At 44.8% G+C, this 25,583-nt stretch overlaps 1 protein-coding gene across 5 annotated transcripts in view; it reads right to left on the bottom strand.

Annotated features, from left to right (window-relative positions):
- rerea (arginine-glutamic acid dipeptide (RE) repeats a) overlaps positions 1 to 25,583 on the bottom strand; it is a 124,890-nt gene that overhangs the window by 50,478 nt on the left and 48,829 nt on the right. For all 5 annotated transcript variants that reach the window (XM_084917793.1, XM_084917792.1, XM_084917794.1 and 2 more), the window contains 2 exons: positions 21,091 to 21,601; positions 13,421 to 13,491 (listed from right to left, as the gene is read on the bottom strand). In XM_084917793.1, the coding sequence (XP_084773919.1) occupies positions 13,421 to 13,491; positions 21,091 to 21,457 (438 nt within the window). In that variant the 5' untranslated portion in view covers positions 21,458 to 21,601. The remainder of the gene's footprint in view (positions 1 to 13,420; positions 13,492 to 21,090; positions 21,602 to 25,583) is intronic.

Here is a 25,583-nt window from a genome sequence, read left to right as displayed (position 1 = left end):
TGACAGGTGGACTCCAGACACCTTGTGATTCTGTGCAGAGCCACACGGAGCACATACACACTCCTTATATGGGCCTGCGGTGCTGCACTCACCAGCTACACACCAAAAGCTCTCCTACTAAAGTAAAAACAGTGAAATAAAACAGCTAGGAGTGGGTGTTAGAACAGCACAAGCAAAATACCTAATCACAAACTCAGCTCATCTGTGTCCACTTGAGCATAAAAATATTTCCCCACGTGTGAATGGACAGCCATGCTGACCATGAACATGACACCAGAAGTCGCGCCCCCGCCTAAAAACCCACGGGCAGCAGGAGCTCTTGGCTCGTCTGTACATGCTTGGACGTTAATTTGTTAACCAACCCTCTCAAATTGACCAGACAGTATCCCTGCTAACAATAGCGCGTGAAGTGCGAAAGGTTTGAGGTGGGGAGTCCTAGCCGATGAGCTAACGTAGGCAGTGTGGGCTGATGCAGCAAGAACAACCACTTATCTCTGTGTAACCTCTCTCCGGCAGCGGCAACAATCCAGAGGAGTGTCTACACCAACAGGCCAGAGATCCCACATATTATGCACACCCTCGCTGCCATTTGGCATTTAAATGGCATTTTAGCATGGCAGCAAACAGTTTGCACACAATTATGGCTAGCTGTTGCTGTGTAATGAGTTGAGCTAGTGTCTCTAAAAAAGCCACTGCTACTCTTAAGGGTAACCAATGTCTCTGCTTAATCCCAAGGAAGACTGGATGTTAGAAAGGATGGGCAGTCAAACCCGATACTGAACCAGCCTGAGGCTAAATTATTAATTATTAAATCATTGATAAGCTAAGACCTAATCAGTTCTGTTCTCTGCATTAAAGAAATTCAGAAAATAGATTGCTACATAATGCTACGGAAGCATTACCTTGCACAACTGGTCTCACCGACTCTACTTTTTTCCCTAATTTGCAATAAGATTAAGAGATTTGTCTGTGATGCAATTACGCTATTCCCAATCCAGAAAAGATCTCTCTCTCTCCCTGAGTCTGAGGGGCGGGGCGCTCTCCCTCTCTCTCCCACACACACACACACACACACGCACACGCACACACACACACACACAGCTGTTTCATGCAGCACACAAAAAGGCACTGCTCTTAATGACAATGCAGGAGAGAACCAAACGCCTCAAAAGCATAGTTACACTCCATTAGAGTCTGCGCTGACAATGCTTCTTGGCACAAGGGCAACAAGTCTTTTGCATTTGAGGGCACAAACAGAAGCAGACTGTTCGAAAAACCCAGTCAAAGCCAAGCGCAGAGATGTACAGCGTATGACTGCCGAGCTCACAGCCTATCTCGCCTTTCCCCAGCTATGCTATATATGCTAATATATGCCGGGTTATGGCTGAATTCACAAATTCAATCTGAAATGGTCAAAAGATCTTTTAAACTGTTGTTCGGAAACTGAACAGAGCAGGAGAGCATGAAGGGGTTAGCTTTTTGATGCAAAAACAATGATTTTGCAATTATTACACAATGCATATGAGAGAATAAAGCAATTCAGCTTTTAATTTTGCCTTTCCCCTCCTAATAAGTTAAAAAGTACTAGATCAATAAACATCTAAATATCAACACTAACATTTGTGACTAATTAACAGGTAAGCACAATCAAAACTAAGATAAAGACAAAAGGGGAGGGGGGAACAAGGACAGTGTGAATGTGATCAATAGAGCTAATCAATATTCTTCCCCTGTACCTTCCACTGTTTGGATTAGTACTTGTATTGCACTACAACTATAACCTCGTAGACAGGGTCAAAGTGACTCAGAGAAAATGTCTCGCTTGAAACCGAATGACACAATCAATTAGCTGCTTTCAAATAAGAAAAACAGCTAAAGCTGACAAATAAATAACATTACGTCTCATTATCGCTGTGAGTAGGCTCATCTAAAAACCCCACTAATGATCCAGGGAGGCATCTTTAGAGATGACGTTTTGGGCCAAAAAAGTACTCCAGGAGACAGTCAGCCATCTGTTAACAGCGAGCTTCATCAGTCCCCCACCGGCCCTGTCACAAGTCTACAGCTCAAACGGCGTAAGCACAAGCTCCACTGCGAGGTTGACGTTGGAGAAATGAGGTGTGTGTTTGGTGTAAATGTGCGTTTCTTGGCTCTGTGGGGAGGAGAGGACGAGAGCTCGCCGTCTATCCAAGGAGCACACCCCAGACATACGGGGGGTCTCGATCACCCCCATCAACCCTTCACACCCTCCGCCTGCTGATGGAAAGAGCCTCCGCACTCATCCGCCAACTCCATTACCTGCTGTGACAGGGCCGCGCATTAAATCATTCTGTTTCACCTGGAGGGGAAGGTGAAGGTAGGAGGAAAGAGAAGTGGGAGGAAGACAGTGAGTGTTTGTTTGTTTTTTAATTCTTGCTGGTCTGTGAGCTAATTCTTACATGCCCTCGTGCTGGGCCGCCATCAGATCATCCCCATCCCAACATGCACAGACGCCACAAGATGAATCACAAGGGCCAGACAGAGGAGAGAAAGGAAAGAGGAGACAAAAGAATGTGGAATAAGGTGAGAAAGGTAAAATATAAGAAGACGTATTCAGTCGCAAATGGGTTAGCCATGATAGCAAACTATAAGTGGGCTGTTAAGCTCGATAGCTAGTTGGTGCAGTTAAGAGTCTACACAGCTGACTGCATTATCCCTATAAAAGCACGCTGCCTGTTCAATCTGGATTAAAAAAAAATAATGTAATTTAAACGTCCTGATTCAATTAGCTCTGGAAAGAAAGAAAAAAAAAGCAAGAGAGGGAATTAAATAGCATGTCAGATAAAGCTCCCAACACAGATTCCTATGCAGGGCAGAAGCTTGGCTTTAAAAAGGGGGATAGGGGAGAAGCCACTAGATAAAACATAATGGATTTGACAACTGTACAAAAAAAAAGACAGACTTAAGGGAGGTCTGTACTTCTTTTTTTTATCATTTCATTAAGATAGTGCTTAGGCTAATTTAACAGTGGGCTTAATAACGCAGACTTTCCTCCCTTTACTCTGTACACAAGTGTTAACTGCCTGCTGGAACAAAGGCGGCTCTGTTCACAAACACAACACTGCCAAACTGTTAAGTACATTCCTATAAAGAGAGGAACAAAGAGCATTTGAGCGTGGCAGGAGGGGAAATGAATACAGCTACTGAGGGGATAGCACGGCTCGGCCCTTTGATGCCAGGAAATGTCTTTACCATCACAGACACTGTTTATACAGCTTCGTAGCATACTCTTCTTCTTTCTTTTTTTTAAGATCGAGGCAACAATAAAATAAACTGGTAGTACTGTGAAATCTCAGTAGGGATGATGTTTGGGAGAGATTACTGCTGAGAAGGAGAGAAAGGGAGTCTGAGGTATGTACTGCCAGACAGCAGACGAGTGGAGGAGATGGTAGAGAATTTAGAGGTTTGGACTGTTTTTTAGGGAAGCACAGCAGAGTACTGGGGGGGGGGGGGGGGGTCACACAATGCAGGAATAATGAAGTGTGCAACGTTTTGTGTGTGGATACAAGTCGCAAGAAGGCACAAACACCTATCCGCAGGATAAATGAAGTGTGTGTGCAAGTGTGGTGAAGCGTCTCCGAGCCTTCGCAGCTGCGGTTCCCTCAGTCCATGTGATCCATTGGTGGTGACAGACAGGCAAACACAATTTAGGCTTGCCCATCAAAGCACATGCAACACCAGCCGCAGCCACTGCAGGTGGAAATATGACGCACAGAATGGAAAATACACAATCCTCCCCTCTGTGTCTAAGAAAAGACCAGCACGGATTTGTCATTACCTGAAACACGAGGAAAAACACATTTTATCTATGCTTTTCAACCCTGTTTCTATGCCCTATTGTACACGCGAGCAAAGGCGGTCACCTTTCTGTCAATCATTGGGCATATTGGTGCATTTTATGGTTTGAAAGCTTCTACAAAATCTACTAAAATCCTTCGATGAGAGCAAAAGCTGCAACCATGAGCCCTTCGAGTGTTTTATTTGTTGGTTATGGAGTACCTCCAGTGTGTAAATCTTGATAATATGTCTGGTAAAACTCTGGTTTCTAGGTTTGTTCGCATATAACGACTGAGTTGTTCTCAAGAAACTGAATCAGACTTGTCAAACAGACCAACATCACCCTTTTGATGATCAAAGCTCGAGCATATGCCAGCCAGTTGTGTTGGATTAGATCAAAAGCATTTTTAGATGGAGGACAGAGTTAGCAGTCATTCAAGCTGTAGCACATGTACAAAGTGTCAGAAGGTCTGTATGCGCTCGCGGTGGTGCTGCAGGGGAGCTGCTGGAGATGACAGCCTGTGGTGATGTCACTGTTTTTTTTTTGTTTTTTTTGTTTTTAACAGCTTTGCGAGGCGAGCGAGATCCAAGCTACGAAATGCACACATTCCTCAGACCTCACGGCAATCCCTGAAATTTCCTCTTTTCGTGTCTTCCCCTGTCTCTGACCGATGCCTTTGCCCTCTTTTCCTTCCTCCCTCTGCTCTCTCTGCTGGCAAGAGTTAATTTGCACCATGTGTTCTTTAATAGAGATTTGGGGGGGGGGGGATGCGGGGGGATAGGGCCCTGGTGGAAGCGTGTGAACCCGATACCACTGTAAATCTCCACTTCCACAGCGTTGCACTCTCTCGCCCCTCCTCCTCCTCTTTCTCTCCTTTTCTCTGTCATTCTTTTTTTTATTGGCATGTCACACATTGGACAAGCTGGAAATTAAACTGAGCTAAGTTGAGCACCAGTGGTGAAGCATGCCAGATACCTCCTTAAGCTGAGAAAGGGAGGGGAAAAGTGAATGTTGGAAAAAGGGAAAAGAGTGGCGGGGGGTGGGGGTGTGTGTAGCTGTAATGTAATGTAGGAGAAGGCGAGGAGGTGGGGGTAAAATTAGCCATCCGTTTTCAGAGCAGAGGCCAATCCAATTAAAGCTTGACCAGTCCACGCAAATGTGTTTAGTGTCTGGTTACTACACTCAGCACTGGGTGGCCAGGAAGACACAAGAGATTCTCCAAGTACAAAACTCACTGCAGCGACCAGGAAGGTGACACGGAGAAAATAAAATCCATGGAAATGATGAGTGAGCAAAGACAGAATGAAGAGTCTTATCTACAATTTAAGGTCCCAGTGGTTACGAGACGCTGTGAACATTAGCCTACTTCAAAGAAACCTTCACCCTCTAATTTAGCGTGCAGCCCCATATGGAGGACGAGGGGGAGGATGCTTTCTTTTCAATAGGAAGACCTTGGTTGAGTGATTAAACAGGCCCTGCCATTATTTTCCCATACCACCAGGTTGGGAGTCCTGTATATTATGTGAGCATCAAATCTGCCTGCCTTTGTAGGCATCTGTGCCAAAAAGGGCATTTGTTTTTCCCGCTTTCTCATCAAAGTCAGCAGCAGAGAAGGCAGCAGTGTCTGTTTGCTATTAAGATAAAATGTGGTGCTAAACTCCAGTGCATGGTGACTTCAGTTCATGTGATGAAAATGCAAAGAAATCAGAGTTGTTTTCAATTTTATTCAACTAAAAAAAATTTTAAAGCGGAAAAGTGTCTGAAGCAGAGCAACCAAGTATTTTAACAAGGTGGCAACAAAAGGTGAAAAAAGCACTTTGATTTTCAATGTTGGTCCCAAATGTCATTTATCCCTGGAAAAAAATAATACTAATAAAATGAAATCTTTGCATGAGGCCAAGCCGGTCAGAGTAAACTAATTAGACTCTAAAGTGGGGGGGTAAAGTAGTCAAAAGGCTTCTCTGCTGAATTATTTAGCAGTGAAGGGTCACAGAGGTGGCTATTGATTGGGCCTTTCTGAAAATGTTACGGCCGCTGGCCTGGCCCTTCAGTCCGACCAACCCCCCATTGTCCGCAGGCTGCGCCCACACCCCATCTGGGAAAGTAATCACCACTCATAAAAAAAACCACACACACAAACCCCATTTTGATTTCAGTCTACTTCACTCCCCTCCCGTCTTCTATCCTAGAGAAAGAGATAATCCTATTGGTTGAACAACTAGTTTCCATAGCAGCGTTTAGCTAATGCACAGCGAGGGCAGTGAGGGTGAGAGAAAAAAGTGCTATCTGTCCAAAAAGATGAAAAGAGGGAGAGAAGAGTCGAAGAGCCATGCAGAGGGATGGGCAGGTTTCATTTCATACCCACAAGGAGAGCTCAATCCCAGTTGCTCCACTTGCTGGGCCTGAAATGTGTTGTTATCTCAACCTTGCCATTTGTATTGCTTTATTTATTCATCACTGCGCTGGTGTGGACAATCAATCTAACCCGTCTCCCAACAGAGACGGGGCTCTGTAGCTGTCAGAGAGACGCATGCCTGTCTCCATCTGATTTGAGAAATGCACCACGCTTGCAAACCGACACCAGAGTAGAACTACGGCTTGTCAGTCTTGCAAAAATTGTAAGTGCATACTTGAACAGAAAGAGCAGCTGCTTTAAGCTGGTCACCAACGTGGCAGCTTAATGACCTAATGTTTTTCCAGAGAATGACATTAATGGCTTCACCTCAATGAAAATTCAAGCGTGAGAAATGCGAGTGAAGTATGGAGGGAACGGGATAGGGTGCCTCAAACCTCACACAGAACAGAAGAATGAATCGAAATGGTCACAATGGGCAAAGTGGCATGATAGTACCAAAACAGTGGCAGAAAATGCTTTGCTCATTGGGTCTAGTCATAATCAAATGCAAGGAGAGGAAAGGGAGTGGGCCATTTGTCAAATAAAGATAGCTAATCTGAGCAGAATTTGTCCAAATAGAAAAAAACCCCCAAACAATCCTGCTTTGTTGGATTGTGAATGGCCATTCAGTGTTTAATAGCTGCTGTGTTGTGCTTGTATTGCTTTAAGGCTGCCACTCAATGGGGGAACATTACAGGCAGGATGCTTCAATCACACAGTCTGCAGCAGGCTCGCCTGGCCGGCCATGTCTGTAGACGCCTAGATGCCCTTGTCAAAGCTGCTTCCTCACAGAGAGCACAGAGACAAGCACACACTTAAGACAGCCCCATGCAACTGTGAAAGACTGCACCTCCACATGTTCATGCCTGAGAAATGTAGCAGCTCACTTACAGCAGCTGAGTGGACTGTGGAATGAAAGGAAGAGCTGAGAAGCACACACACGAATATATATACACACACACAAACACACAAAATTGCCCCTAATGACTGTAGCGCCCCTCTCTCAAGAGATGGCAGCGGCTGCTGCTCTACTCAATAAATATTAACAAGAAGTACGACTGATGGTGGTGCTCACTGATCCATAATTGCATTTCAAAATGTTCGATGGGGGTGGGGTGGAGGGTGGCCGCAAAGGGAGAAAGGAGATAAAAAAAAAAAGAGGAAGCTCAGCCTTCCAGGCAGTGACAAGAGACAAGTAGTGATGGCTGTCTAGTAAACCTCCCACTGTCATTTCGGTGGCTCAGCACCAACGGTCTGACATGCTTGCTTTCACTGAATCACCGCACATGTGGGGATGGATCGCGGGGACGGTCGCAAGCTCCATTAGCACATATACACTTACAGATATCCCATGGATCTGAATACGCGCATGTGAGCTAGCCGCAAGCTAATTAGCCCGTGGATCTCATTGTTAAACTAATTCTCAGCACTTTGGATTCCATTAGGACTGTAGTCAGGGTCCACAGAAAACCTAATAAGTGCTCATGTTAAGCATGCGTATTTATGCACATAAATTTGCATCTTTATCAAACATTTTTAATTATGGACTTTGAATAGGAAGCACTTTCCAAGGCTGAACGTTGTACAGCAGCTAAAACAGTCAGGGATCAGTTGTGAGAGATATAATTAGCATTTGGTGTGCACATGTGTGTGTGTTTATGGAGAAGGTATACACATGTTGTTAACATAACACATTAACTGTTATGTCAATCTAAAGAAAACATGTATGTGAATACCCACACACAGACGGTGCATGTGTCCCGATTACACACTGAGAGGTACAGATAGTAAAGCTTAACAATAAATGATTTACTCATTAAATCACACACATGCCACTAACTGAGCTTTAGAGGCTTTTAAATCTGCACCCCTGTCTGCAGTGCACCTTTAGCATTGGTAGATGGGGTTTTTTTCATATTTTTTTAATCTAGCACTAAAACTGAGATGGGATTTTGTGCCATCATTAAAATATTACAGCACATCCACAGCTCTGATTTTCTATAATAGTCCCACAAACAATTGTGTCACACTGTGAAAATGCAGAGTTTTCCTCATTAATTTGCAAGCTCTTTGCTAATTAAATGTTTTGGCCCGCCAATTAATTATTCCAACAGGTTCAGGAAATACACAATATCATCTCAGCATCACAAAAGAGCAAATGCATCAAAATGCTTTTGAATGAAGAAAAAGAATCCTTTTCATTTTAAACACATACATTCAGATAATTCAAAATACTCCTGCCATTATTTGTAACAGTTCTATGATAAAAGAGGATGACGCGAGTGATATGTCAAAACAAATTGGGGCCGTTTCTTTGCATCAAACCGCATTTATTAACCATAAAGACAGAGATTAGACACTGAGAGGAGATGTAAATCACCCCATGTGCAAAGCTAAATCCTTACAGCAGGATAAGCTACACTTCCTATGCAATCTGTTATCCTCTGCAGAAACACCTATGGTTTCGACACATCTCATCATTTAGACTTAACATCATTATCTCCAGTAATGCGCATCCACACATGCCGAGTGCATGTATTGACGTGTTACTTGACAGTGCTCTGACCTGTACAAACACGACATCACAACATGTTTTCCCTGGACAAACACAAAGAACATAAAGCGTGTCGCAGATTAACCTGTGCACATCTCGCAGACGAAACAGAGCGCACTCAATCTCGGGGTGGTTATAACCTTACACTGCTGCTAAATGACGGGACATAATGAAAACCAGTGAATACAGTGTGCTCTGTACTAGTTGTATGGCAAAGAAGATCCTTCATCCTTTTAAGCTGATCAGGACTGCAACATATGAGCATGAATCCTGGCAAGATAATTGCATTGTACGTGGCATCTAATTAAATGTCCATAAGCAGGAAGATCCAGGGGTGGAGATGAGCATTTGTTTGTGAGGCTAACAGTGGGAGAGAAAGACTGTGTGTGTGTGTGTGTGTTTGTATGTTTGTGTGTTGGTGTACTGGGCTCCTCAAGCCCTTGTTCCCCGAGGGAGAAACGCTGCAATCACTCCATTAACGAAAGAGGGAGGGAGACAGGGTTGCTGGCAGGGAAAGAGAAGGATGTAGGGAAAGGAAGGACGGGAGGGAGGATGGGCACAGCTGACTTGGCCAATAACAGCAAATAAGGCTAGCTACAAGCAGAGAGGAGAGGTGGGAGGGTCAATGAGCGTCGAGGACACGGGCACAATGGCTTGAACATAGGATGGGAGGAGGGAGGGAGGTGAGTGACAGCAGATAAAGAGGAGAGGGGACGATGGGGGGAGGAGGGGAATGAAGTGTAGAAACAGACAGATGAGAGAGTGAGAGGGAGAGAAATGGAGACAGAGGAGAGAATTGAGGTAAGAAGAGCAGGATGGATTGGTGAAGTCAGGGTCAATGGGCAGATATGGCTGCAGACTGCTCAGCGCTCAGTTTCTGTCAGGCGGCTTTTTGTCTTCGATTCTTCTCTCACGGCGACATACGACTCGCGTGAGAACAAGATTAATATGTATCAAAGTACATGATCATAATACAAGCTGCGTGACCAGAATAGAAACATGGCGCAAGCACACACAGACACGCACAAGATAAAAAACACACAAGTCTGTATCTGGCAAGCTCCCTGCATTGCTTTCATCCAGTATAGATTGTAACACATTACAAGGTCACGGCACTGGGTGTAAACAGAAACTAGCCCTTGTGGGAGAACAGCCTAAAGGACTGCAGGCCTTTAATTGACCTAACTAATCACATCCGAGAGAATGCACTGTGATGCACGTTTACAATACCCGCCACGTTACCCGCCTTAAACGAAACATTTCAATCATTCTTTGATTCATTTAAAGTCACAATTTCGTGCCACCATTTATTTCTGTTTTCTTAAATCTCCTGCAAGTTTTGCAAATAATTTTTGTAATTTTCAAAAACTGATGAGTTTTACTAATGTTGCTGCAAACTTTCACACTTTTAATAATTGAAATGTGGGCGGCAGAGATTTTCATCTTTGTAAGAGTGTTTTAACAGTTCGCCACGCCACTACCGCTTCTAACGGTTTAGAAACAGCCCGCTGCTGCTCATCTCCGTATCTTGGCAGACATGTTAGGAGGGAGGGAGGAGGCGGAACTCTATATGAATGGATCAATGTGTCACAGGGGTTGCAGTGGGCACCAAAGCTGCCACTGTTGACTAAACGAATCAGGCAAAACGATTGCTCTCCAAGTCCACAATGACCCTAAAAATGACGCAGAATTGATTTTTTTTTGCATGTGTTATTGTTGAATGGACGTCTTGGTGTTTGTGTATGCGTGTGGAAAAGGGGTAGATGACATATATGTAATGAGAATAGGCTCAGAATCACCCCGACGTGGAGAAAACTGCAAGTGAGAAAAAGATAAGAAATACATAAACAGAGAGGCCGGCTTCAATCCTTGTTCTTTGCGTGCAGGAGAGATTGATGGCTGCATTCAGGATTTCTACACCCCACTAATTGGATTCACAGGTCATTAGATAAAGTACACAACTGAGACTGTTATGGCCTAAAGACTGAGGAAGTGAGAGTTGGGTAAAAAGGAGAAAGGTGCGAGAGGGGCAATATTGATGAGGTTGTTTGGTTCAGGACCAATAAAATTTCTTCCCCTTTCTGCTGTGTCTCCAAAGCCCTGTTCCACCACGCAGAGGTGGGGTGGAGTGATCGATAATTTGTGCAGCAAGAAAAGGTGGTGGTGGTGGAGGGGGTTGGAGACAGAAGGAGGGAGGGAGGTTAGAGAGGAGATGGGAAATAAAGAGGAGTTGATGTTATATGACTCATGTTGCCTGTTGTCTCTTCCTTTCAATATATCGTGGCAGGGAGAGGAAATGAGATTAGCCTGACCATTATGTTCTGCAAAAGAGCCGAATGAGTGAAGGAGCATTTTATTCTCCCAAAAGCACAAGGCCTCTGTGCCCCAGTTTTGAGCGCAGGGTGACGGGGGTAGAATCGAGGTTGGCTCAGCTAGATGGTAGTTTATACAAACGTGCAATTACAACCTAAATCAGCCATCATCCTAAAAGAGGATTGTGTGCTAGACTACCAAACAGAGATTACGAGTTTTCAATGTAGCCTGGCTTTTTTTTTTCTTTTGTGTGTGTGTGTGTGTGTGTGTGTGTGTGTGTGTGTGTGTGTGTGTGTGTGTGTGTGTGTGTGTGTGTGTGTGTGTGTGTGTGATTTGTAGTTCAGTGACAAAGTGAGCTCACTGAAAAATGCTGTACGTGTTTAGAGAGCCAGCGGGGGCTTGTTGTCTTAACACAGGAGGACAAGGGTACAGTCTGCTCAAACACATACAGGCATGCAGATGGCTGTTCATTAATTACAGACGGACTGGGGGAGGGAGTAACAGAGAGACAGAGACAGACACAGAGGGAGAGAGAGACAGAGAGAGAGAGAGAGAGAGGTCAGCTAATGTAGCTAGCATTCTGCCTCTCTCCCTGGACAATTACCTCTGCCTGCCCCAGACCTCTTCTGGCGCTCTTAATCAAGGTGCAAGTGCGTGGGTGTTCGTGCGAGTGTGTGTGCATGTGTTCATAAGAAAAGGTTCCTGCCATCCTCAGCAGTCTCTGAAAGCAATCCGATTAAAGCCTCGCTGCTGTGGGGCCTGGCTGCAAGGCCTGCAGCTCACCTTGAAAACCCTTCTACACTCAGCTGCCCATTGAGCACAAAAGCATTTGCAAGTGTGTGTAATTATCCTAAAAGACAATGATCACTTTACTAGAATTCATATATTCTCAATAAACAATCCATAAACTTGTAGATAAACAAGTAATTGGTCCACATGTAGCGGTTAAGAGGGGCTACTCTAGTCTTCATGCCTTGCCCCTCACAGCATCCACCAGTGTGTGTGTTTGTGTGTGTGTGTGTGAATGTTAGGCAAAGCTTAGGCATAGAAATAAGCGTTTGTATGAATGTGTGTGAATGGAAAGCACTTTAGCACTTTGCCTGCTCAAATTGAACAGAAAGGTGCTATATGAGTACAGTATGTTTACCTAAGTTAATACACATCTGTGCATTTTCTTGTTATTTTTGGCCAGTTTTATAAATAAACATGTATTTAAGCTTCAGTGAATTAGCTGTGACTGTGAAAGACAGGTGACCTGTCTAGAATTCTGGTTTCCTTTGGTGGATGGTAGGCCAAAACCTCTTTGGAGGGCAAACCTGGACCGAAATGAGTTCCGCTTTTTTGTTCGCGGCAGTCGAATGCCACGCAAAAGACCAATTAAAAACATTCAAATTCAGTTTCATAATGAATTTCAAGCTTCAGTGAAATATTTCCATTTGAAGGTTGGCCCGAAAATAGAAAACTTCTGGGTGCATCGGCCTTTAGGAAAGATCCAGCATGGGGTAAGCCACTGGTGCCATTAGTGTAAAAAGACACAGTGTGGCAATAAGACAATCCAGGATTTTACATCAATTTACAAATTACTTAAAAAAAGATAATCTGCACCCAGTCGTGAAACTCCTTCTAAAACTGTGCAGTGTGTCATTAAAGGCAATTACCATATATCAAACTAACTGAAGCTCTCAAACCATAATACTGTGCCCTTTATTTTATTATTTGCATAGACAAAAACAAATCTATTACGGATGAACTCAACGTCCTCTTTTGGAGAAGGCAGTGTGAGTATGTGTGTGTATGTGTGTGTGGCTGTGATGAATTTTAAGTGTCCTGTTGCGCAGAAAACAAGCACCGTCTCACTAAAGTGACCGAGCCTGATGAATCAGCTATTCTCATCAGCAAATTAAAAACTAATTTCTTTCTTTATTCAGCAAAAGAGGCAATTTGGCCACATTAGGTCGTAAAAAAGGGAAAAAAAATCAATTGAAAAGCGGTGAAGGTCTCCTTCATTAAATCAATTAACCACATCGACTAACATCTATATTTCCATTACAGGCATTATTACACTGCCAGTGGACTGCAAAGGTTAGTGGTGTTTAAGATTCGCTGAAGGATTTTTATTTGCCAGTACAGAAAAAAAACCCAAACTGATGATATAGTCCATCAGCATTTCAGTATGATCTGTTATGTAAATTTAATCAGCTTTGCCCCGATTTCCTTTGGAATTTCTTCTCAACAATAGTATGCTTTCCCTTGTATGGCATGTATGGATGGGTTGGTGTGAGGAAATGAGAACATGAAATAGGCTGATAGGAAGTGGAACAATAAAAAGAAATCTACTCACCAGCTTGAAATCCTGAATGCTACAAATGAAGTAGGGAGTGTTGGGCCGCTGACTCTCAATGTACACACAATCTGCAAGTGAGAAAAAAAAAAAACAGGAGATGTTCACACTTCTCAAAGCTTTCATGCTTTTAAGCAGCCAGACTCAGTAATATATTATTTTGTGTGCTGTTACCTTTGCTGAAAAGACATTTTTTTCCTCCTTGAGTCAAATTCAATTGGAATGCGAGTAATAGGATTAAGGACTTTTGGAGCGCTACAAGGTTGCCTTTCCAAAGCAAACATTACGCCCCAGGGGAATTATGTTATTGTTCCACTCCATTTATACACCAGTGAGCAATACTAGCTTTAACCCCATCCCACCCCTCAAGTCTTCACTGTGACTTGTTTTTTTACTAAAATGACAACTACAGCCAACAGTTAGCTCTGGGTTACTCTGAGAGAAACAAACCAATTAAAAAAAAAGTGTGTGTGTGAGAGAGAGGAGCTGGGCCAGCTGGCTGCGTGGCTAAATTGAATGTGACTGGTGGTATGGCCAGGTCATGAACTCTCATCTCCTTAACAAAAACATTCACGCTGCAGAAGACAAAAAACACACAGCCACTTCTGTTAGGAAGGAGAAAAAAAAGGAGGAGGTGGTGGTGTTGGGGGACACAGCTAATGGTTACTGCTCACCCCGCCACAGTACTTTCCAGAAACAGCCAGGTTTTTAAATGATTATTGAGAGAGAGCGAGAGAGGGAGAGATGTGAATTCACAAAAGTCAAATTAGCATAACAGTCACCTTTGGCTCTTAACTGCAACACAAAACCAGGAGTGTGATCAAACTGAGTGTAAAATGATTTATTTTGGTGTAAAACAGGAGTTTATACCAGGCAGAGCAATCAAAAGCCATTCACTTAATTGATTGAGAAACAGATCGCACACACGCGGAAGCAGTGCGACTAAAGCTACTTGAATGCTCCCAGGGTCGGTGCTCCTACCAATTGGAGCAGCGAGGAGAGGAAAAGTGTAACGCTTCTGCTGCCATTAACTCGCATGCACACACACAGCCATGAAGGAGGGCGATATCTCGCAGCTCTGTGAGCTTTGACTCATGGGGGGAAAAAAAGAAAAGAAAGAAAGAGAGAAAGCCACCATCGACAACATTTACACTGACAACACAAATGGCTGGCGCTCGTCTCGCTGAAACACCTGCTGAGCTGCTCCTCACAGAAGTATTACGCCACACTTTTCCCTAACAAAAGATCGCGTAGCCGCCTTCTCTCAGCGACCGACGCTGCCATCATCTGTTATTTATTTGTGTCAACAGTTATCGATCGGGCTGTGGTTTATCTTACCGCTTGCAGAGGAACAGAGAGGTGGCAAAAGACATTAAATGACTCTGACACCCAAGACACCATTTGTAGAGGGGGCTGCTGTGTACATGTGCGCCTGTGACATCATGGGCTTTGTTTTTTGAGAAGCTATGTGTGCGTGTGTTTGTGTATGTAACCTCGGGGTGGGCTTGTTATCTGCTGGAGGCTGAATGAGCTGTTCTAAAAGGGGGAAGTGGGTGTGGGGGGGTATTATCGCCCATGCTGGCTCTGAGTGACGCATTATATCTCTCTCACTACTGCCCTCTTCATGCTTCCCCACCACCACCCGCCCCCCTCCTCTATACCATCCCTGGAAGTCATTTACAAGATAACATGAATGAAAATATCCATCAGTGCTATTGTGTGATCTGTGAACAACACACTGTGTATGTGTGTGTGTGTGTGTGTAGAGGAAGAGACAGAGAGAAACGGGTAGAGGAGGAGGTGGAGGAGGGAGGATCAGGATGGAGGGAGTGGGGGGAGGGCAGAGAACAAAAGAGACTAATCTGAATGAGATGACATGTTTCGGAGGAGTCAAATCGGGGGAATTAGGGTTTAGTGTCCCTTCACCTCGGCAGCACATTCATTTAGAGAGGCCAGATCTCCCAGTCTGCACCCCAGAGTGCATCAACAGGCACAAAGAACAGACAGCGAGAGTGAAAAAGATAGGTGGAGGGCAAAAAAAAAAAAGAGTGAGAGAGAGAGACGGGGATCTAGTTTAATCATTCACAGACAGCAAGCGAGTCTATTCTTCGAGCGTCAAAAGCACATTCTGAATTCATCCTGGGCACTAAAAGTCTACTACCTCAAGGGCATTTCTCTGAAATTGACTCGAACACGAATCTCAATGAATATGAAAGTTAAATCCAAGTTAACGCTTCAGACTCTGTCATCTGAACAAAAAGGAGGAGGCGACGGAGCTCGGGGAGGTTTGGGTGGGTGAGTGGGGGGTTAGGCGGGGAGGAAGGCTGAACCGGGCCAAGCGGTTCCTCCGGGGGTCTGCCTGGTTTGGTTAAACGTTTCTGCCATTTTGTGCATTTGGAAATGGGTCTCCTCGCTCAAGTGGAGAAGTAGAAAGGGGAGGGGGCGAGGTATTTAACAGTGGCGGGGGTCCATGTGGGGGATGGGCTTTTTTTTTTTTAGGGTTATAGTGTGTTCTGGTGAATGGATGCAGGCTTCACAGGAGGCAGGAGAGCCACGGCGGTGCTTCTTTTTTTTTTGCACATGAGCGCTCAATCATTCAAAAACCATACGTTTACGCCTTTCTGCTTGGAATCCACTGCTGACTGCAACGCCGAGAGAGACGGAGCGCGAGCTTGATACTTCGACAAAGGGAGATAATCAAGAAGTAACAGAGTGCAGTTCACCGAAACCTGATCCTGGTGGCGGCTGTTTCTCCGTTTAAACTGTACCTGCTGAGTTCAAGCGGCTGAATTTTCACTGTTACAACCTCACAACACACACAAACACACATTCAGTCTTTTTTTTTTTCTCAGCTGTACTTCATTGTTCAGCCAGCCATTCTCTCATGGCTGCCAAGCATGTCTAATCTAAAACACACCTAGCCTCAGCAAAGGAGGCATGTCCTATTCTCTTCTCCGTATCAAGCAAATAAAATGCTGTTTAATTTGCTGCAGCATTCCAGCAGAGGAGGGGAGGTGGAGTTCTTAGATAATATCTGCTTGGATTTCTTTTATGAGCCAGCAACAATGGAAAGGTCACATTGTGAACACAGCCATGTATGCCAGTGTTTTGTAAACAGTGGTAAGGGGAGGAAGGGGGGGGGGGGGGGGGGGGGGTGCTGCATATTTTAGGAAGCAAGACGGGCTTATTAAATCAAAAAGAGACTGTTTGTTTAAGCCGTGCTTGCAGGTGGTGAGTGATAACCAAGAGGCAGGACGCACCTGTGTTGTCAGAAGTGGTGCTCGGCTCAAACGGGCAATGAAGATGTGTGCGGCTTTAGCAAAGCTAGCAGCAACAACAGCAACCCCCCCCCCCCCAACAATATTCTTTGAACCTACTGATCTTAAAATTAAACACACAACATGTAATACTGAAAGTACAGAGGTGTGAGACGAAATATAGATAGAAGAAAGATAAAAGTGGTGCAACTAGTGATTCACCGCAGCTCTCTTGAGCAAGACCAGCTGATGACCAAGGCCACTTCCTGCTGGGCTGGTCTCAGCGGGGTGCGCAACAGGCAGTCGAGCCCTGAAGGTAAACAGACACTTGATTCTTCCCCAACTTTCCTTCCTCTCTTCTCTCCAACCAGCCCAACAAGTCTCCCTTCTTCTCACTGGAAAAGCAGTGGGAAATACCTGGCAAGCGATACCATCAGCTCTCTACAATAGGGCAGGCCTACAGCTGACTGAGCTCCTAGGGGAGAACAGAAGCTCTTTGACAACACCACCACCCCCCCACCCCTCTCCTTTCCCTCTCGGCTAGCCCACGCTTTCTCATTTAGCAGTCGGCAGGTGGTTGGATTTCACTAAAAAGCCCTTTTCCCAGAGTCTCTAGCGTGGGGAGAGATGGGAGAGCGGAGAGGGCCCTTTTAAAAATAGATCTGTTCAGTTAACGACAGGCTACAGATTCACACTGCTATGTTTCAATATGAAATGACTCCAAGGGCTTGTCCCCTATGTTAGCTTGAATGGAAACTGCAAACTGATCGACAGCTAGCTGTGGTAGCGGATGGGTTGTGCTGCCATTTCTGTACTACACTGGCTGTCTTGGCTCTAAAAAACTAGTCCAACATTCACAGATTCACAACTTCCTGGTTTCCTAATAAGATTCATACTGACAACAATGAATTTAGACACGTAATGATCAGTGTGGGTAGTTCTATTTTGAATAGTAACTTTGCACAATCAAAGCTAAAACAGGTTGATGGTAATGAGTGTATATTTGAAAAGGAAAGCTGAAGCCCTTATAAACATAAAGAACATGGCAAGTTTGTGGGACAACCAACAGTTGTTCTAAAGTTTGAACAACTGTTGGTTGTATTTGTGCGTTACAGAGATACAGCAAGACTCACAAACACACATGTAAGCATACGACCCCAGGGTTCTGTGGTGACTGCAGCAAGGAGTGCCAGTTGCCCACATCAACAAATCCTTCAACACACACAGTGTGTTTCTCAGTCTAGCCTCAATCTTTCTGCATATATGATTCACCTTCTACACAAATCTACACTTGCCAAGAAAAAAAATGACTAAAATGAATCAAGTGTTTTTGCTGCAGTAGCCATGTTGTGTGACATACAGTGAGGGAGAAGGACAAGGAGGAGGGGGGATGGTTTCCATTAGCTCCACTGTATGGTGTGTGTCTGCCGGCGATAGGAACCATGTTTCCAACTGTTAAAAGTATGCCTTTTTATGTGACAGGGTGTGTATGTATGTTTTTCAGTACACAAATGCTGGTTATCAGCATTCTATGTATGTGTGCGCACTGTTTCTATGCTTCTAGGGTGTCTCCTATTGATCCACCACAGCAGTGTGTATAATCTCTAGAGAGAGGATCTATAATCTAGGGTGGGGATGTGGATGAATGTAGAGAACAGGCTTTGGAGGTGTCTGGCTGGGCCCGGGGAAGTGGTGCGAGCTCAGCCACAGGGTACAGATCGATTTGGCATGTCTGCTCGAGCTAGCTGTTCACCCCAGCAGCCGATCATACAAATGGCCCGGGACACAGTCCCCTGGACACCACCAGGCAAACTCCTCCATTCCTTTTAAAACAGCAGCAAAGCTAGAGTTAGCTGCAGGCCCACCTACTGGCCGATTGCACTTCCCCATCCAATCGATGTGCGCTAAGCTGCCTGAACCCATCTTCAAGGGATAGAAAGGCTAAGCAGAGAGATTGGAGGGTGGCTGAGGACCAGGAGTAGGGAGATGGTTTCAATACTAGCTTAACTGTTCTTTTTTATGTGATAACACAGGCCTGTATGTTTCTAAATCTCCCCTGTGACAAAAGCAATCAAAACGGCATTTTGGTTCACGATTTCTTTCGCTTTCTGCGCTGTTCTCCATCACATTCTTCCCCTCCCCACATCTGGGGTGGCGTAAATCCCTCTCGGAGGGTGGTCAGTTTTACATATTGTGTGTCACTAGCCGGCTATAAAGGGATTTAACATTTAGTAAAGCATAATCCATTGCAGGCTTTGTGCCTGCCTAAGCTGCACACATCAAATCTGATTGCAAGAAGGCTGCTACCAATGACCAAGCTGTAGGAAACAAGCACTCACTCACACACACACACGCACACACACGCACACACACACACATGCACGCACAAGCAAGCACACACGTGCGTGCACAAACACGGCTTGTCACTTGAACAATAAGCAGAGGAGACAGCAGGAAGTCGGCTGCTGAGGTGGAGGATCTTCCATGTTGACAACAGGAGGTAAATTACAAACGAGTGTACCGACGCTGGGGCCGTCACTACCCTATCGTGGCTCATTCCTAATCTAAACCAATCTTAACAGCTTCAGTCTACATGACGCGAGGAGGCTGTGACATTCAGGCCACTCCACAAATGTCAAACTAATAGAAGGAGAGGACAGGAAACATAAATATTCCACATCAACCAGACCCTGTCCGTGCTGTTCGCTCGGTTGTGGAAATATAAATATTCGGAGGAGCTAATCCACTGAGACGGTCGACTCTGTTTATATGCCTTTTGAATGTTTCATTGATATAACTGACTGCTTCTGTTTTTGTTTTCTCACCCCTTTCCCCCAGCCCGCCCCCTACCTCGCATGGTCGACTATGAGACCCAGCGTCGGTGCTCTCTCTATTAAACATGAAATGCCAAGTAAAAAAGCTTCAGTGGAGACCTCCGCAGAGTGATAGAGACAGAAATAGTGTGAGCAACAACAAGGCTTGATTCAGTGTGACTGCTTGCTTGAGGACTTCCACTGATACCAGCGCAGAGATAATTTAGCCGACCGGATTACGCAGCTAGGCTGAAAGCGCAGGTTGGGATGTCTGGCTGTTTCACTGCACCTACTGGAATTCATCTGTTTAGTAGATGAAATAGAATAAAAGGAGGCCTGAGAATGATTGTGGACGTGTGGTTCGGGTAGACTGTTGAAGAAGACAGCCTAACACAGTCGCTGTAACTTCTTACATCTTCCCATTAAATACCCGAGCAGAGTGGGCCACTCCCCTCCCTCAGTACTTGACCTTTTTCAAGCTCCCAGAGAAATATAAAAGCATGAAGGCAATGATTTAGGTGCAAGGCAAGATAACAGTGAGCGGTGTAAAAGACACAGCTAGTTAGCCTGGCTTCTTTCCGTCACTCAGTGCTGACATTTCCGCCTCTAATACAACTAATTTAAACAGCAAGTAAAAGATGGGCTGTGTTTACAGCCACGAAAATGGTCGCTTCTCTTTTTATCCTCGTTTATTCGACATATTCAAGACATACCGCCGTAGCTCGGAAAAAAAAAATCCTCTCCCAGAAAGTAGAGTACCTTTTGGCCCCAGAGGAGATAGCATATTTTCAGTGAGTCAGACAGCGCTGGAATGAAATCATTATCATGGCTGTCTCTATCGTATCATCTATTGAAGCACCACTTTGCTTTATTGACTAAGCTCAAGACAAAGCTCAGAGTGGGTCAACTTGGAATTGATTGTATGATGCATTGGCCTCTAGCCTGAAGGAGTACTTCTGCTGCTGGAGAACTGCAACTTTGGAGAATCTGCAATTCCTCAGCAGCTTATTGCAGCAGAGGTGACAAGAATCAATCACTGATAAATCAATGTCAGTTTTTCCCCTATGCCTAAAATAAACTTAGTCAAAAGAAAGTAGCTTATGTTAAAAAGTGCAAGTGACGCTGAAGCTAAGCTATGCAAAAACATGCACAGGCTTTCCTAAAACCGTCATGATGGGGCACTGGCTCTAACAGAGGATGCTTTTGTATTAGAGCATGATCTCCAACTGTGCATGCTCAAAGGGAACTGTAACACTGACAACGCCATGAGGTTACTGTTGTAAAATGTAAAGTGATGCTGCATAACGAATATTAAACTGAATTGTTCAGGACCTTTATGGGCATCACAGAGGGGTCCTTTTGTTCATTCACACTTGAGCTTGCTTAACCACCACTGCTTTCTCGCTTTTCTCACTTCTTGATCCAGGGAAGAAGAGCCAAATTTTAATGGTGTGTTTGCAAACAGCATCTGACAAATCCAGTGAAGTATGCTTTCGAAAATGTGGGCTTATGACCTGGGAAAGTTTAATCATTTAGTAGCCAAGCTGATAAATGCGGCCCACCGGCTCACACAACTGGATTAAGGGTGCCTGGGACTTACCTCCGGGTCTGTAAACAACATCATCTTCTGTAATGAAGGACGTGATTTCGCCGTTCTCTGTGCGCTCGTAGCGTGATTTCTTCTTAGGCATCTTCTTTTTGCCCTTCTTGCCAGCCTCCTCGGCCGTGCCGCTGCCTCCGCCGGTGCTGCCGTTGTCGTTGTCCTCGTCATCGCTGTGCTCGCTCTCTGCATAGTTCTTGGCCCCGCCCTCCAGCGTACAGCTGCGCCGGGGCCGAGAGCTTTCGCTTTCACGGTCGCCCCGGTCCCCATCCTGCCGGCGGGACTTGCCGGCCTCTCTTTTGTCCCGGTCCCTGTCTCTGTCCCTGTCCCGCTCTTTCTCCCGTTCCTTTTCTTTATCGGCCGTCATGATCCGCCACGTGCCTTCCTCAGTCCTCTCACGGCTGGGCCTCCGTGAAAGGTAGACTGTGAGCCTGGGCTTCAGTCTTCTGAATTTACCAGTCAAATCCAGGGAAAATTTGGCCACTCCAACAACCCCAGTGTTTCAGAAAAGCTGTGGAGAAAAGAAGAAGGGCAATTAACTTGGATCAATAACCACCATTTTTACAAAATACAAACAACATTAAAAGTGTTGTTCAATACTGGATGACACCTTTTTGGGGGGTAAGAAACGCAACATTAGTTCTTGGAGATTAGGCTGCTCTGCCGACTCTTCTCAGCATCACAGTAATTGCTGGCATTCTCCTCCACAGCCAAGTATGCTCCGGAGAGCACAGAGCAGCTTTATGAAAGAACAAAACCTTCGAGCTTCCTGCTCTAACATATTTCCACGCTTTCAGAAAGGTGCTAAAACAGATTTATTAAAGGGTAAAAGAGAACAACAGGAAGACAAGCGCCGCGGCTACAGTATTTGTAACACAATGAGCTAAAGGGAAGTCATAACTGAATAAGGTAGTAAAGAAGCTGCTGCCAGCCAACAGAATTCCTCTGAGATAATATGCTATGAGGGTTCTTTTTTTTTCTTTTGGCAGAAGTCGCCGTTTGTAGTTTATAAGGCCACGGGAAAGCTGCAGCATAAAGCTCAATGACAGAGTTAACAGGCTGGCTTCTCTGCAGACCGTTTCTGTTGACACCAGGCTCAATTCTGCTGGCTTACTGGACTCCTCCCTCACCCCAGCCCTCTGCCCTGGCTGACAGTCACCGCTGCGTTAATGTGAAGTGACAGCTCTGGAGGGAAGGATACAGCAATCCACTGGGTAAGGAAAGGCAGAGGATCCAGGCAGAGTCACTCATTCGCCATGCCTGGTCCTCAGCCACTTGCAGCTATCTTTGTCCAGCCACCACTTTCCCCACGTCATAATAAAAAAAATCCTCCATAAACAGCAAAGTGGGCAAAGCTGAAGCAGCACGCTGTCTGCACCACACAGCCTCTGCACACAGCGCCTACAAAGGAGGCTACTCATTTAAAGCCAGTGTTTGCCCCCCCTTCCACTACCCCCCACCGCAACAAATTAACTAGAAATAGTTATTACAGCCCCCAGAGGGATCAGACCAGGCAATCAGCACTCGCTATACCATGGTCATGATGACCGGATGGAAGCCGAAAAGTGAAAAATGAGGGAGGGATACAGATTCAGGCAGGTGAAGCAACAAAGGCTTTGAGTTAGAATTTATACAGCATATCTGGAAGTGGACGAGTGCTTATTGACAGAGCCAGAAAGAACGTGAGGTGAAGAATAGAAGCAAAGCAAAAGGTGGAAGAAAGGCTTTTGGCACGTGCACACACACACACACACACACACACACACACACACACACACACACGCGTACGCTTACAATGAAGAACATTTGACAACGGCACTCCTCAGCAGCGGGTGCTGTCATCTCGCGAGCAGACACCAACTGACAGGGCAGCTGCTCTTGTCGTCGGCTTCAACACAAACACCGGGCCTGATTAAACTGCAGCCTCGTCACAGCCCCATTAATCACCTAATGATGAGTTACCACAGCGACCACTGGGCTGCTGGCGCACACATTAGCAGAGGCAGAAGACACGAGGGCTCTGAAGAGTTCCAATGGGCATGTGCGTGCAAGGACACACAGCCGTCAATGTAACATACCCGAGATGGTGTGTCAAAATACAGATCACACACACACACACACACCTTTTCTCCTGTGTCTATATCCGGCAGCGTGTTTTGGAGGTGTGAGGTACACGAAAACATTAATGAAGGTAGTATTTGATAGCACAGCTCTAATCCTGAGGGCTGCCAGAATTGGCGTATGAGCTAAGAACCACGTCTCTCCTCTAATCAGTAACATAAGCCTCTTCCACTGAAACCAGCAAGGACTCTAAACTGTTGCAAATGGAGGACTGACCCGTTCTCCTTTGAAGTCGGAGGCAGTTCTAAGCCTAGTTAGTACCTTTAACATTGAGGTGCTATTAGTTTACATCTGGATACACTCCACAGAACTGCCTCAAATTCTTTATCTCCGATTACCTTGCTTATGTTAACATAATTATACTAATTAACTCTTAAAGGGGAAAAAAAAACTCCCATACACACACACACAGACACACACACACACATATATATATATATATATATATATATATATATATATATATATATATATATATATATATATATATATATATATATATATATATATATATATATATATGTGTGTGTGTCTGTGTGTGTGTGTGTGCACATGTGTACTTTTGTCTTCACACAGACTCACTATGACATGTTTAAATGTGTTGAAACGCACCGATTAACAACATATTCAATTCTCTGTGGTCATTTTGTAGCTCACCGATTGCTTAGTTTGATGCAGATAATTGAAGTTGAGTAAATTGAGTGAGTAAAAAGCAGTTAGTCAGCTTAAAGCAGTAATGCTGTGACAATGAGAAGTCATAATGTATTGATGGCTGAGAGCGAGCTGTCTCTACACCCGCTAGCAGAGAAACAGACTGCTTAGCAGAAAGCAGAAAGCAGTGCTGACTGCCTGGCCGATGAATAAGGCTGTGAGGGGGCAGGTGAGGTTTGGAGCTATTACACATCAATCACTGGGCCAGGACCCTTTGAAAGATACCAGCTGTCTTAATGGAAAAGAGAAGGAGGGGGGCAGTGGTAGGGTTTGGGAGGGGCAGGTGGGGGGTCCCAGCTAACGGCACCTAATCCACCATTTACATTACTGCAATGGAGTCAAGGGCTAGGAGCCAGAGGCGCCCCGCTCAAATACATTACTCTTTTCCGTGCCTGTTTAAATGAGACCTCTGGCCTGAAAAACCACACAGTTTGTGGCTCGATTAACACATCATCCCCACAATGGCCACACAGCAGGTTTCTGTTACTAAACATAGCTTTCCCCCCCAGTTCTTGGTCTCCTTGAACAGCCTTTTTTTTGTTAAAAAGCCATGTTTTATTCATTCCCAACAAACCCACATTACCCAAATCCATGCTCATCACTGTAGTTTTAATCAGAACCTGTTTAAGGGGGAAAAAAACCCAACAAAACAACTAAATTAGCATGCTCTTCTTGAGCTCCTATACAGCATATACAGCTGTAGGATTTCTTTTTTTTGAATCCTACTAAATTTAAGTAATTGATTGTCTTGGATTAGAAATTTTCCATATAAAGTAAATGGAGAAAACATGAATTTCTACATTTAAATGTAAAAAAAAAAAAAGGAGAAAAAAAAGAATCTATGAACAATAATACCAACATAGTAATAGAGTCAGTTTTGGGAGAGAGACTGAAAAGTCATTCATGGCATATTCAATTGGAGAATTATGAAGTAGCAAAATGTGATTGGCAAGGATTAAGGGTCGGCTTTGCGAAGGGATTGAATGAAATACTCGCATGAATACAGATTAGAGGAGAACAATGTTAGCATGAATATACACAGGGTTATTAACAATGAGGGTAACTCAAATTGATCCAAATAAAGCAGCCAGATACTGAATAGTGCAGGGATCCTAGCCATGGCGATGTTGGGCTGCAGCAGGTTTTCATCAGCTCCAATCCATTACTGAGTGCGATCTAATCTAAACTGCCATCCAAGCCCCCCTAGAAACAACATCACAATGAAAGGCTCAGCTGGAGGCGAGGGGCAGGCCGCTTCATAAGGGATTCACTGTGGACTCTGCACCCTGCCTGCTTTGTCTTACCTGGTGCAATCATGGCTTGCTGTATTCTCTGAGGCCCTCTCTGTTTTAGTTCACATTGGCAGGGCAAAGACACTTGTCTGCTCTACTTGTTTTTCAATTCACTGATGAGTAACCACATCCCCCCCCCCTCCCCCCGCTAAAGCTGCGCTCACAAAGCCTCTATTTTTAGACGGCATCCGGGGTTAGTTTAGTAGGTAAAAGCCATGCTAAAAAAATAAAAGAGAGAGAGATAGACAGCTTGGGGCTTTCCAACATCAACATTTAAAACCTGCCTGGAGACACTCTTGAGAAGCAAAGCACTGCTGCACAAGAAATGATTCTCATGCACAATGACGATGTGTTCAATAAACTCAGAAT

This window comes from Perissodus microlepis, chromosome 20 (genome assembly GCF_051167445.1).
Source record: "Perissodus microlepis isolate ML-2025 ecotype Zambia chromosome 20, ASM5116744v1, whole genome shotgun sequence".
Taxonomy (NCBI): domain Eukaryota; kingdom Metazoa; phylum Chordata; class Actinopteri; order Cichliformes; family Cichlidae; genus Perissodus; species Perissodus microlepis.
This window is presented reverse-complemented; position numbering and strand designations above follow the sequence as displayed.